We start from the raw sequence: 15,084 nt of genomic DNA, 5'->3' as shown, positions 1-15,084 counted from the left end.
AATCAGTACATATGACTTCTCTTATAATCAAAACAAGACATTTTTTCACATATAAAATATTAAGTTGTTTAAAGATGAAAAGTTGAAGTGGACTGTGTGGAGTTGGATATTTTTTGTCATTCGCCATTTCATATTGTTTGGATGTTTGATTGATTAATGTTTTCAAATAGTTCATCATTTCTTGCCTCTAATTATATTTTTAATTTGAATTATCTAGTGGAAGAAAAATCAAGTGAAAAAAATTCAAATTAAATGAATTGGTTCTTGGGCTCGAGTATGGCACGAGGACGAGGACGGGCAAGGCATGAGCCCAGCCCGGCCCGGCTCGTTTCAATATGGACATGGGCTTTGGGCTGGGCGAGATCAATGATTTTATTAAATGGGCTGGTACGGCACGGCCCGATAAATTAAATGGACCGGCCCGACCCAACACAAAAACGTTAAAAACATGAGTTTAAATGGGATGGGCCAGACGTGCCCGCTTGACACCTCTACTTAAACCTCACCAACCAGAACTAGAAGAGTTCTCTTGGACTAGACTAAATGGGATGGGCCGGCCCGCACGGCCCGTTTGACACCTCTACTTAAACCTCACCAACCAGAACTGGAAGAGTTCTCTTCAAACTATACTGAATTAATTAGGAGAAGACTAGACTAGATTTCCCACTTCTGCGAGTTAGCTAAGTCGTCTAAACGAATTTTTCACCAAATTGTTTGCTCGTTTTGATGTAGGTTGCTTATATGGGCAATATTGATTTTGTTACACTAGTATTGTAGTAAAAACATGGAAGCACAATGTTCATAAAAGGCCTCGGTAGTTGAGCAGCAGCATCGGCATTGGAATAACAGTGTTGAAAACTAATGCTCATTTGTCATCTAGACTATTCTAGAAGAATCATGAATAAAGCACGAGCCTAGAATTCTGGAGTAGCACACCAACAATGTCGGCACACATGCAGAGGCGGCCCATGGGGTGTGTGAGGTGTGCGACTGCACAGGGCCTCCAAATTTTTCCAAGTCAACCCATTAAATTAACTAAAACATGAAAATAAAAATGAAATATTAAATATCACCCCACAACACCACATGCAAGGCACCAAAACCAAAATTGAATTGAATATTAATTATCAACAAATTCTACGACTTAGAGAGTAGAGGCCCTAATTTAATTCATTTTCCTCTTCTCAACTCTCAAGCTGCAAAACCATTCTAATATTCTTTTCTCTTTCAGTAAGTCTTTCTCACTCTCCTCCATCAAAATAAAGTCATTTCTCTTCAGTACCAGTGTACCACCCTCTTCCATCAAATTTTGGATTGTAAAAACCTAAGCTTTAGCCTTTCCCCAAAATCACAATTCTTTTCTCCCTCCCTTATTCACATGAGAATTCTCAAGCATTGAAATTGGAAAATCAATTTATCAGCTCTGTGATTTGGAAGGGTGACTAAAGAAATTTTTCTGGGAAACTTTTTCCGAATGTGTTTTCCCGTGTCAGAAATTTTTGTTTCTATATGGATTTTTTTTTTTCCTACTTGTATATATAGGGCCACACATCCATATTTGCACAAGGCCTCCAAAATCAATGGACTGGCTCTGCACACATGAAGGAATATGCAAGATTATTCTAGAGAGTGACAAGTTAATGGCTAGAGTATGGCGGTGGAAGAACTCTCTAGAGCAAGACTACAACTTGTGGCTTGAATGAATATGCCAAGTCGGTGACAATGGCGGCAACACCTTGCCTATAAATAGGCATGCAATGCAATATAGCAAGGTGGAGCAAAATATAGCTACCTAACCTAAGCTAGTAAGCTAGCAATCTAAGCTAGCTATCTAGCTAATCGACCTAAGGTGGTGAGGATTAGCCAAGTGGTATCAGAGCATCACACACCTCTAAAATCCAACAAACAGAATGGAGGCAACCTATCCTATACAGAGAATCCTATTCAGATTTTTGAACCTGTAATGAGGCTACTCGAACTTTTTTTTCTTTTTTTTCTTTTTCGCCGATGATTCTTGCCAGAAGGTAGGAATGTTTATATGACATGAGAGAAAAGGAAAATAGGTTTAGGATCTTTTACAACTTCATCAGGCTTTACTTTTTCTCTTTACAACTTCTTCAAGCTGGAACACAACTCATGTAAAATAAAATTTTAATATCTAAATAAGAAGTAAAACTGAAAGACATCCTCAGCCAAAAAGCTTGGTGATGGAGAGGCCGAAGGTTTAAAACAAGAAAGACATTCCTAAGCCTAACAAACTCAAAAGCATCCTCAGCCACAAAGCTTGCAACAGCTCAAATAAAAACAAAATTTGAATTTGAGCTTGAGCTTGAGCTTGCAACAACTCAAAGCAAAGGGCTTGATCTACAAAGCCCTCTGCTTTATGATCTCAGCATCTTCGCCATACAACAGACAGACCCCACACTTCTCCGGAATGGGTCTGTAGGCGGAATATTTGTCTATGCTGAAGTCAACATAGACCTCGGTAACAAGTTTGTAAAATGCAGTGGGGATTTGAGCTGCCTCTACAACTTCAAAGACATTATACCACCATACAAACACCTCATGAGAATCTTGGAAACTGCTTCCAAACAGATACGGATTATACAAACTATTTTTTATTTCATGGCTTTCCCCGTTACTAGCTTTGAAGCTGTACTTCCATCTAATCTTCATATACAAAGGAGCATATGCAACGACAAGAGATAGAATGAAACCCAAGAAATCTGTGCTAAACCAATCAGGAGGAAGCTGAATCTTTACTGAAGATCCCTCACTTTGATGGCTGAACCAATTTGGAATGTCATACCCTGGACATTTAATGGCAACTAAACATCTCCCACAAAAACTTTCCTGTACCACAGATATGGACACCATAGTTATTAAACTGGTGAAATAAATAGCAGCTGCTTCAACAGAAGTGAGTGAGACAGACAGAGTGTGTGTGTGAGGTAGAGAGAAAGAGAGATGAAGAAAGAAAGAGATAGAGAGACCTGAATCACATCATGCATAAAAAATTCATCATCTGAATCATATGATGCTCGTTCAATTTTTTCTTCTTTAAACTTTGATGATGCAGTTGCCATTCGCATAATTCTAAGCTGTGCATCAGCCATTATGTTGCTTCGTGCATTCGGATCCAAATTTGGGCAACTAGAAAATATATGTTTCTCATGAAGCCTTCTAGAAAATATATATTCGTCCCAACATTGTATGAGTGCAGTGCTTGAACTTGACACTGTCTTCAGTGACGTGCAACCACCTGCTTCAAGACGTTGTAGCAATGGGGGGAGCTCTGGTAAAGATTCAAGGTTCTTGCAATCGCTTAGGCACAGGCAAGACAACTCAGCTGCTTGTTTGATGCTTCCAGGTATGCTCTTAATTTTGGCATTGTTCAGATTTAACTCTTGTAATGAGGTTAAGCAAACGAGACCATCAGGGATTTCTTGTATACTGCAATAACTGAGGTTTAGTGCTTCCAAAGAGAGCAAACCGACTAAGTCTACTGAGACAGGAGGCAATTTCTTCAGTTCCGAACATCCATCAAACCTGAGAGTTTTAAGGTTGCTTAAATTGTAGATGCTGTTTGGGACAACCTCAAGGTTCTTGCACATGTGGAGGTCTAATTTTCGAAGGGCAACTAGATTTCCAATTGATGGGGGTAGTTCTTTAACCGCTGTACCTGATAAATTTAGAAACTCCAGATGTTCCACGGGCTCCGAGACTTCTGGGAAGTATTGAAATTTGGAGCAGCGACTGAGATCAAGGCTCTCAAGGGATTTCAACCCCCAAATGTTCGTTGGGAGACTCACAAGGCTTTTGCAAGCTTCCAGTTTAATTGTAGTGAGACTAGAGACAAACTCAATTGATGAGGGCAATTCTTTTATTGTTGTGCCCCTCAAATCTAGCACTGTTGTATTCCTGGGAAGCTCTGAAAACTCGCAAAGAGATACGCAACCCTCTAGACTAAAAGTACCCAAGACATTCAGCTTACAACTGCGGCCTGGAAGTTTCTCAAGGAATTTACAATTTGTAATATCAAAGTAAGTAATTTTTTTGTGAGACCAAACTGTTGATGGCAATTCCTTTATTGCTGTCTTAGACAAATCTAAGAATTCAACATTACATGGAATTTCGGGAAGATTTTTGAGATTTGTGCAGCCCCCAAGTTCAAGATAAGTAAGCTTGTCAAGTGTTTGAAAATACGAAGGAATTTCAACCAAACTTACACAACCACGAAGATCTATATGTACAATTTTTAGACTCCGAGAGAGATTTGGAACTTCAGTTAGATATTCGCAGAAACGAAGACTGATCACTTTTAAGTTGATAAGCTTCTGTAACAAATGAAAGAGGGTTGACAATAATTAATAACTTATCTTGCACGTTATACAAAAACTAAGATAAGCATATATACCTGCTCTTCATTCCAAAGTTGCGACCCAGTAACTTGGCTGTACGGCAGACGAAGCTCAACAAGATTTACAGGAGAAAATTTGGATGGCAAGGATTGCAAAGGATATCTCTCCCAGTTAAGATAACTAAGATAATTGGGAAGATCAAGAGAACCAATTAATGTGTGGTGTTCAAGAAACCAAGAATAACCAACATGTAGCCATCTCAGTTGATACATCTTTTTGAAGTCTGCATCATTCAAGTTTAGCTTTTCAATCTCAGACCAGTCAAGGGATATGGCTTGAACAGTTGCAGCTCTCTGAAAATCAAGTGCAAAGTATAAAAAGTGAACTAATATACAAAAAGTTTAGTCAAATGTGCATATAACATAATTAAATTACCTGGTTATTCAATAATTGATAGACATCCCTTGCTGTGAACAACCTACTGCGTTCTTCAATACGTTGTTCACAAACAATTGCCCTACCCATTTCTTGCACCAAATCATGCATCTCTATTCGTCCTTTTGAAATTGATATGAGAGACCTATCAATGAGAACTTTGATTCCGACTTCCCCACAGAAACCACGTCCATCTAATGACTCTTTTACATAATTCCTGCTATAGCCTTTATGAAAACATGCTATATCAAGAAATATCTCCTTCTCATTTTCTTCTAATCCATCGTAACTTACTCTCAATGCTTTCTTGATTTCTTCGCTTGGAAATCGTTTCAATTTATTCAGTTGATCTTCCCACTCTTGTTTGCTCTTGCAACCAAGGAATAAGGACCCCATAACTTTAAGAGCTAATGGAATGCCTTCAATATAATCTACCACCTTTCTTGACAACTCAGTGTAATCTGTTGTTAGAGACTTATTTCTGAAAGCATGCGAATGAAAGAGCTGAAGAGCTTCTTCGGAACTTAATCCCTCAACCTTGTATATCTTATCATGGTCAACTTTTTGCTCAAGTAGGCCCTTATCTCTAGCAGTTATAATGATTCGACTTCCTTGGCAAAACTGATCATGATAACCAACAAGAAATTCTAGTTGGCTTGGAGCGTTCACATCATCAAGAACAATGAGCGCCTTTGTGCTGCTGAGCCTATATCGAGTAATAGGTGGTATAGAAGGAGTGTCGATATTTAGATCTTTTTCTTTTAATATCTCACCAAGAAGTTTATTTCGCAACTGATTCAGTCCATCCGTTTGTTCTGATTTCTCCCTAACATTTGCAAGAAAACAATGAGCTTCAAATTTAGGGGTCAACCTTAGAAATATAGCATCCGCAAGGGTGGTCTTGCCAATACCACCCATTCCCCAAATACCTACACAGCGAACACATGGTGAATCCAAGCACAATAACGACTCAATTTTCTCAATTTTCCTTTCAATTCCTACCAGGCCCCTTAAATCAATTGACGATTCCCGGTGCAATTTGGCCCAAATATCTTGGACAACTCTTTTAACTAAATTGGCCTCCAACCTGGCATATATAAAGGACAAACAAACAAATTGTCAGTAAGTATACCAGCCTAATTAAATAGTCACAAGTAGAACTCAAAATATAAGTTACAGAACTAATTACTCTGTTTTTTCTGAATCATCAAACCCAGATAGACTGGCTGCTTCTGTCAATGCAGCCCTCCACTTGTGCACCTTGTCGTTACTATCCCTGAAACATTTTTCAAGATGACGAAATGCAAGCGCATAACTTCCCTGTTGTTTCCGTACATTTGATGGATTGATGTCGTAAAAAATGGGTATAACCAACTGGCCATTTTTTTGCTTGCATTCTAGTATATGCACAAGTTCATCCAGACACCAAGTAGAAGAAGCATAGTTTTCTGAGAAAATGATTACCGAAATTGCTGATCTCTTGATTGCTTCGAGGAGGGCAGGCACAATTTCATCTCCTCTCACAAGCCTGTAATCTATGTAGGTTTCGATTTTCTTCCCACATAAAGCATGATAGAGATGGCTGGTAAAAGTACGGCGGGTATCCTTACCTCTAAAACTAATAAACACATCATACTTTTCTTGAAGAGGAGGGATATCAATATCAGCAGCAGCAACAGAAGAAGTAGAAGAAGAAGAAGAAGAAGAAGATGTAAATGATCTGAAACCCGTGTAGAACAGAGTCATGATGATGATGATGAAAACTAGAAAGCACCCAATGAACTCCATATCCCTCTCTTTCGTATGTTTATGAGTATTTAGTTATAGAAGAAAGAGAATCTGGTATTGGAGATGGAAGGGGTTAATTAAGTTGCACCCGAGGACCCGTTTAAGCAAGAGACAAAGAGAGCTAGAAATAAGTTGCCACTGGCAGCTTGAGAGATTTGTGGCCTTTTGTTGTTTAGAAAGAAAGGGAATATAAAAGCAGTTGCTGAGACTAGCTAGATCAGATTTTAGTTTAGCAATTGTTTGACTTGGCTATATGCACAAAGCTACAAAACGATCCAGGAAAATCATCAGCCATGGAAAAAGAAAAGTAAAATTACCTCTGAAGAATGGTACATGGGAGTGGCAACGCAATGACCCCCTCTTACACTCTTAGCGAAGGATTTTCCCCTTGTAAATTAGTGCATATAATCAAGTGTTGAGTGACTTGTGACTTTCCTTACATACCAAGAATTCCTCTTACAGATTTTTCTTTACAAAATATGTGGGAATGGCTCACGGAAGAAGTGTTTAAGTTGGAATGATAATGAGAGGATGAAAGATGCTTCAAGACGCATAGGATATGCTATCCTTCATACTTCATTTGCCCACACAACTTGTGTGGATATAATCAAATACAAAGTGATGTAGAACATATGGCCGAGTTGATCGAGGAACAGCTAGACAGGCCCGCACGTCGTCGCCCAAGCTCAGAATCTAGTGCATGACCTATCGTTTCGAAGACAACGGCGTGAAAAATGCAACACACTGCTTTGCAGTGATGTATAGGCTATTTTAGCCAAAGTCTATAGTTTACTTTGACTTTTCAGTGTTTAAAGTTTTTAGACTATTTTGGGAGACTTTTATTATTTTCCTTTTTCTTTTCTAATTAGCTTTCTTAGCAAGTCTAGGGTTTCTCATTGGCTTTCCAAGCAAGTCTATGGTTTCTCTTGTATAAAAGGAATGCATTGGAGCATCATGAGATTATTCATCCTATTTTTAATCAATATATTTGAGGTTTACTCAATTTCTCCGGTGGATTCCGTCATTATTATCATTCGATCTCCCTATTCTTTATATCTCGCTGCATCAATCGGTATCATAGTAGATTTTTGCCTGACTTGAAGTCCCTCCAATGGCTCGTCTAGACGGAGAAGAGAGGACCCGTGGAGATGGGGAACCAATCACTCGTGATGAATTAAATACAGCAATCAAGGGTCTATGTCAGATGATCCTGACCTTAGGAAACCAAGCACGACCAAACGAAAACAGAGGAGAAGACCCGTAACGAACTACGTCCCCCATGGCACCCTCGTCAAGAAGATAGTGATGAGGAGTCGGAGGAAGAAATTCATGACAATCATGTCCAACCCAATAACCAACGCCAAGAAGACTATCGTATGAAGACTGAAATCCCATATTTCAATGGGCACATACAAGTTGAAGATTTATTGGATTGGCTTGTTGAAGTGGAGAGGTTTTTTGAACTTATAGAGGTTCCCAAGGTGAAGATGGTGAAGCTAATAGTTTTTCATCTCAAAAGAAGTGTTGCAGTATGGTGGAATCAATTACAGAAGATGCACAAAAGGTAAGGCAAATCTCCTGAAGCAATTAATGACTGACAGATTCCTCCCGGCAGACTTTAAGCAATATTTGTACCGCCTTACCACAATTGCATCCGAGGCCATAGAACGATGGCAAAGTATACATCTGAATTTTTGCGCCTCGCAAAGCATAATAACCTTGATGAAACCGATAGTCAACAAGTGTAAGGTATATGAATGGGCTTAAACCTTCCATCCAAGATCGAATTGGATTGTAGACTTTTTGAACCGTGCAAGAGGCCAATAGCATGGCCCTCAAGGCGGAGCTTATGGAGAACGAGAAACGATCGAGTTCTAGCAAGTTTCAGAAGAAATCTGCCAATTCACCTATCCCTGCAAAAGACAAAGGTAAAGAAGTTGCACAAGTTCCTGGGAATAATAATACTAACAAATGGCAAGGCACAAAGAGAGTAGCAGAAGGCAGTAGTCGCACTGAGGATAAGTCCAGAGATTGAATCCATATGCAAAACCTTATGGAGATCACTATTATCGTTGCGGCAAACTAGGCCACAAATCCAACAATTGTCCCAATCGTCGGCAAGTTAACTTGGTTGAAGCGAATGAGGATCATGGTGCTAATGAAAAGTATGAAGGAGGTGATTTCGTCTATAAGGAAGGCAACAAATTAATTAACCTAGTCTTGCAATGGTTGTTACTCGCACCAAGACAAGAGGAAGTGCAGCGGCATAAGATCTTTCAATCTTTTTGTACCGACAACAACAAGGTGAGTAGTTTAATTATCAATGGTGGCAGTTGTGAGAATCTCACATCCAAAAAAGTTTTGGATTATTTAAAGTTGCCAACGGAGAAGCATGAATCACCTTATTCCTTGAGATGGGAAAATTTTGAAGAGAGGCCCTTCAATTCAAGTCACAGAAGTTTGTAAGATACCGTTGTCCATTTGTGCCCAAGAAAGACAAAACATGCATGTGTTGATAGTAGGGCGTTTTGTCTCAAGAGTTCTAAGGTGTTTTCGAATGGACCTTCAAAGTGACCTTCGCATCAAGCCATTTAGTGAGAAATGGCTTACAAGGATAGTGATGTCTTTTGGTTTATCTGCGCCAAGCACTTTTACCAAAAGGTCCTTCGAGTTTTGGAGTAATTTTTTACAATAAATTACTCTTTTCTAGGTTATGTTATTGGTGATGATGGAGATGAAGATGTGCGATTTAGTATGCCTACCCAAGAATAGTAAGTGAGTTGAGAAGCTTTAGTGGCTACCGTGCTTTGAAACAGTGGGAGCACTACTTGGTACAACGAGAATTTGAACTTTATACAGATCACCAGGCCCTGAAGTTCCTCAATAGTCAGAAATCCATGAGCAAGATGCATATAAGGTGGAGTACCTTCCTGCAGAAATTCCCTTTTGTGATTAAACATAAATCAGGTACCCTTAATCGTGTGGCAGATGCTTTGAGTAAGTCTCAAAATACTAGTTTTTACACGCCTTTGCCTATGCTTAATGATATTTGGTAGGACCTTTCAATGGACTTCGTGTTGGGACTCCCTCGTACACAAAGGAGAGTAGATTCTAGTTTTGTTATTGTTGACAGATTCTCCAAGATGGCGTACTTCATCACGTGCAAGAAAACGAATGATGCTGCTAGCATAACCAAATTGTTTTTCAGGGAGGTTGTTCGTTTTCATGGCATGCCCAAATTCATCACCTCTGATCGTGACACAAAGTTCCTTAGTCACTTCTGGGTTACTTTATGGAAGATGTTTGAAACCGCCCTTAATCGCATCAATACCGCACATCCCCAAATTGATGGCCAGACAGAAGTTACTAACAGAACTTTGGGTAACATGATCCATAGCATCTGTGAAGACAAACCCAAACAGTGGGATAATGCACTGCCACAAGTGGAGTTTGCCTATAACAGCGATGTTCACAGTGCCACAGAAAAATCACATTTTGCTTTGATTTACACTTCAGTTCCTAACCATGTGATTGATTTAGTGAAGCTACCCAAGGCCCATGGAGTAAGTACCACAGCTGAGCATATGGCAAAAAACGTCCAAGCGGTGAACAATGAGGTCAGGGAGAGGTTGGAGAAAACCAATGCTAAATACAAAGTTGTCGTAGACAAACATAAATGAGTCAAGGTGTTCAATAAAGACGACTCCATCATGGTCTATTTGAAGAAGGAGAGGTTTCTAGTGGGTACTCATCGCAAGTTATATCTTTTCAAATATGGTCCTTACAAGATTCTAAAGAAGATCTACGACATTGCTTATGTTGTGGACGTGCCCCCATCCATGAAGATTTCAAGCACTTTTAATGTTATTGACCTATATGCATTCCATAACGATGATCCTCTCTATCCTGAAGATAACTCAGGGTTGAGTTCTTCCGAAGTGGAAGGGACGGATGTAGAACATATGGCCTAGTTGATCGAAGAACAGCTGGACAAGCGTGCATGTCGTCACGCCAGCAAAGCCCAATATGTGCAAGTATGGGCCCCGAGCTCAGAATCGGGCTCATGACCTACTATTTCAAAGAAGAACTGTGTGACAAATGCAACTCATTGCTATTCAGTGAAGTATGAGCTATTTTAACCAAATTCTATCATTTACTTTGACTTTTCAGTGTTTAAAGTTTTTAGAATATTTTGGGAAACTTTTATTATTTTCCTTTTTGTTTTCTAATTAGCTTTTTTAGCAAGTCTAGGGTTTCTCATTGGCTTTCCAAGAAAGTCTAGGGTTTCTCATTGGCTTTCCAAAAAAGTCTAGGGTTTCTCTTGTATAAAAGGAATGCATTGGAGCATCATGAGATTATTCATCTTATTTTCAATCAATATATTTGAGGTTTACTCAATTTCTCTAGTGGATTCTAGTTTGTTGTTCGATTATGGACATTGTTACTTGTAGGGTTATCATTTTGATCTCCCTATCCCTTATATCTCGCTGTGTCAGAAAGTCTGATTGATCAGTCTCTGCATGCAATTGCTCCTAAAAATTAAGACAATCTCTCTCTTGCTTAAATTACATTATGATTGTTGAGGTGCAACTTAATCCCTTCTTAGTTGTATTGTTTCTCACTTAGCAATTAGTCTCTCCGCAACTTCACTTACCATAGTATACTAGAGCTTAGAATTGATGAAACAAGGAACTTAAGAATTTGAGAATAAGGAATCGGAATCCCCTAGTTGATCTGATTCTTAGTTTTGAGGGTATCCGATTAAGAATTTTACAATGGAATTCCCATGATTTTTTTATTCCATATGTGTAAGTTTTATGCATGGGAAGTAAGGAATTAGAATCATTCCAATACACCTGTGCTTAGAAGGAATTGGAATGATTTCAATGAAATCATATACAAGCATGCAATTGGGCTGCTAGAAAAATTAAAGAAATTTAAACACAAAAATAATACGGATCATAGCGATATCCAACATGATCAACATACAAAAGCAGAACTTTGTATGAAAAACGCCTATAAGGGAGCCTATTGTGTAATGTGTTGTCACTCGCACTAGAATTGAATTCCCTCCATCAGGTAGGAATTGTTGGAATTTTAAAAAGGTTTTAAAAATTTAACCCTTTTGATTTATTTAATTATTTTGGTTGTTTTATTTTATTTATTGTGAGGGTTATAAATATTTAATTTTTATGTTTTATTTCTACATTGAATGCCTTGATTCTCTAGTTTAATGTGGTGAAGGTTACATGTTATTAGATGCCTATAAAAGGTCACTTCTCCTTCACATTTCAACAACCACAATACACCATCAGAATATCGCATACCACAATCACCACCACAATCTGATTCTCTCCTCTTATACTTTTTATACTTTCTTTACTTATATTATTATTTTGGGCAATAGTTCTTTGACTTGGATACCTATATCCGTCTATGAACGTGCTCATAATAGATCTTGAGCTTGTGTACAAGAGGTCATATCTTGGAGTCTTGTAAACTGCTAGTACATGCACGTAGGGAGGCTACAAAGGCTTTAGGACAACGTCTTTAACATGTTTCACCGTACCAATGTCACCTTCTTATTTATAATTTATTTTGCTTTTACTTACCTATCAATTTATTTTTCGTCAGTTTCATTGTACCTTAAAAGCTTTCCAATTTGTTTATATGTCATTTATAATATAAAGGTTTTTGTATTTGGCATTACGGAAAAAGAAAACTATATTTTTTATAACAATAGGAACTCCTACATTCCTGCCAATGATAGTTTGACAGCTAAACAACCTCTATAAGTAGGGACTCCTAAGGCTATGGCATAAATGACTAGGACATGTACATCTTTTGGTTACACACTCTAGTGATAGAATTTGTTTGTATCATAGGAAATATGTGTTGGATTTGTTGACATTAACAAGCATGCTAAGGTGTGCACCTGCAAACACTTCTATTGTACAGAATCATCATCTAGCCATTTACCCTGACCAAGTACCAACAAACCAAGAAAGATATCATAGACTAGTAGGAAAACTAATTTATTTGTCGCATACTCGTCCTGATCTTGCCTATGCAATTAGTGTTGTTAGTCAGTTTATGCATTCACTCAGTGAAGAACATCAGGCAGTGGTGATGCGTTATTTGAAGGGAGTTCCAGGAAAAGGTTAGATATTCAAGAGACAAGGTCATTTGAATATCAAAGGATTTACAGATGCAAATTGGGCTATAGTAATATTACAGACAGACGTTCTACGTCAGGCTACTTCACCTTTGTGGGAGGTAACCTGATTACATGGCGTAGTAAGAAGCAAAATGTAGTGGCACAATCTGCAACTTAGCCCAAGTATAGGGGTGTGGCCCAGGGATTTGTGAGCTTCTCTAGTTTAGAAATTTAATCACTGAAATTGGATTTCCACCGCAGGAAAGGAAATTATGAATCTCTATTATGATAATTAGGCAACTCGAGAAATTTCAAACAATCCAATTGAACATGATAGAACTAAACATGTTGAAATGGATCGACACTTTATTAAGGAAGAACTTGTTGGGAAGTTGATTGATATCCCATTTTTGAAATCTAAAGAACAGTTGGCAAATGTTTTGTTGCACACAGTATTAGCAAAGGTGTTTTATGACTCAATTGTCAAGTTGGGCATAAGAGATATCTACACAAAAACTTGAGGGAGAGTATTGGCGTGGGTCAAGGGACAAGTTAGAGTAGGAAATATATTTCTTATTTAATAGGGAATCCTATTTTAGGATGTATTTATTTTATTCCTGGTATGATAAGTCAACTTGTACATCTTTATATTAACCTCCACAAAGAGAAGAATACAATACAAACAATTCAATCCCAAATTTTCCATTGAACTAGAGACACATCATACTTTTCTTTAAGGGGGACAGCAAAAGGAAGAGAAGAAGAAGAAGATGAATTCATATCCCTATCAAAAACCTGCAAATTCCTACAAGTCAAAACATGCATATATGTATATATATTCATAAATATGCAAATAACACTAGGTCCAAATTAGCTGTATATGAGAATGAGAAATGACGGACCAAAGGATCTCAACAAATAACGACCTTTTGAAAACATATATAATCATAAGAGAGAGCTAATAAGTTAGAGACAGTACCTCCAGATCAAGAAAGAAGCTGCGTCGTATTAATCGTCTTATCAGCAAATTTAATATTAAGAAGGAAATAATAGTATGATTATGAAGACCTACGCTGCACCTCAGGATCGATTCAAGGATGAGATCTAGAAAGGTCTTGTAGAGATTATAGCTATATCATATTTTGGCAATTGTGGTTGACTCTGTATGCATAAGCAGAACGGAAAAACAGTGGAAATTACAAACAGATCAAACAAAATAGGAAAAAGAAGAAGTAGCGAGTAATTTGCCAAGCCATCCAACTCTGACTAAGAAAAACTGTACTACCAGCAAAAGCACCTCAGTCTGTCTTAACCACTTAATCTACAAGCCCGTCTTTTTTTAGACAAAAGGAAAAAATCGAAACTTAAGTTTGGGTGGAGTGCAATTATCGCTGGAGTCTTTGTGCAGTTAATCACCTTAAATAAAGTCTTTGTGTATGATGGTAACAGATTTGCATAAAAGGGCTTATTAGGCTTTTATTAATGAGATATTTAGTCATATACTCATTCTTAGCACTAATAATATAGATAAATCTTATATCATTTAATTTCTATAAACGAACCCAAAAAATGATAGCTGACCCTATTAAATTTAATTTTGATTATTAAATTACTTTGATACCATATTGAGCATTTTGAGTTTTTTATAAGATTTTAGAGTTGGGCTTATTTTAAGAAATTGATAGCAGTTCTGTAATTTATAAGAAGTTAAAAGCCTCTTTGATATTTTGTAAATGGACTTTGGATGTGTTTCTAAAGTTCATTTCATATAGGGTATTTTGTTTAAATATTTATTTGCCTTCAAGTAAATTAGGACTACTTTGCACCCATTAATGCAACAGAGTCCAACTTAAAATTCTAATGCATGTGATGTGAGGATGAAATGTTTGCTTGGAGACACAAATTTTTATTTTGGAGTACAAGTCATCAAATTTTGTATTTTATTATATAATAACTTCACAAAATAACATTCAATAATAATGAACAAGAATAGTGGAGGGTTGGAATTCTTCTCTCTCTCTCTCTCTCTCTCTTCAAATTTCAACCTCTTGTTTGGTTTGTGGTGTGGCTGTTGGAAAGAAAGTCTTCAACGTATTTGACGGAGGCAAAATGAAGAAATATATAGAACGTATTTGACGGAGCCAAAATGAAGAAATATATAGAACGTATTTGACGGAGCCAAAATGAAGAAATTCCAAATTTATTTAATTTTTGGTTGGAGGAGACTCAACATTTTGTCTTTTTTTTTCTTTTTTTTTTTTTTTTTTTTTATTCCTTTGGTTTTGGTTTGCACAAATATGTATTTTGAAATTAGTCTGAGTAGGTGCAGTCGAGTTTGCAATT

At 37.6% G+C, this 15,084-nt stretch overlaps 1 protein-coding gene across 3 annotated transcripts; it reads right to left on the bottom strand.

Moving 5' to 3' along the window:
• Nucleotides 1–2,137: 2,137 nt before the first annotated feature.
• Nucleotides 2,138–14,104, bottom strand: LOC103322739 (disease resistance-like protein DSC1). Of its 3 annotated transcripts, none has more exons than XM_089053886.1 (6): nucleotides 13,721–14,104; nucleotides 5,986–8,497; nucleotides 4,797–5,883; nucleotides 4,418–4,714; nucleotides 2,994–4,337; nucleotides 2,138–2,853 (listed from the first exon to the last, which is right to left on the bottom strand). In XM_089053886.1, the coding sequence occupies exons 2-6, from the start codon at nucleotides 6,582–6,584 to the stop codon at nucleotides 2,365–2,367; spliced, it is 3,816 nt and encodes a 1,271-aa protein (XP_088910012.1). In that variant the 5' UTR covers nucleotides 6,585–8,497; nucleotides 13,721–14,104; the 3' UTR covers nucleotides 2,138–2,364. The 3 variants fall into 3 exon arrangements, with proteins under 3 accessions (XP_088910012.1, XP_016647956.2, XP_016647955.2); XM_016792470.2 differs by lacking the exon at nucleotides 13,721–14,104 and having other exon boundaries at nucleotides 5,986–6,072; nucleotides 6,261–6,462; XM_016792469.2 differs by lacking the exon at nucleotides 13,721–14,104 and having other exon boundaries at nucleotides 5,986–9,014.
• Nucleotides 14,105–15,084: the final 980 nt, after the last annotated feature.

Source organism: Prunus mume, linkage group LG6 (assembly GCF_029339155.1).
Source record: "Prunus mume cultivar Tortuosa linkage group LG6, ASM2933915v1, whole genome shotgun sequence".
In the NCBI taxonomy this organism is placed as follows: Eukaryota; Viridiplantae; Streptophyta; class Magnoliopsida; order Rosales; family Rosaceae; genus Prunus; species Prunus mume.
This window is presented reverse-complemented; position numbering and strand designations above follow the sequence as displayed.

Coding starts and splice junctions, on each gene's coding strand:
- LOC103322739 (XM_089053886.1), bottom strand. CDS start 6,584: ATGGAGTTCATTGGGTGCTTTCTAGTTTTCATCATCATCATCATGACT. Junction 4,715..4,796: donor ATCAATTATTGAATAACCAG/GTAATTTAATTA, acceptor CTTGATTTTCAG/AGAGCTGCAACTGTTCAAGC. Junction 2,854..2,993: donor TTATGCATGATGTGATTCAG/GTCTCTCTATCT, acceptor TCTGTGGTACAG/GAAAGTTTTTGTGGGAGATG.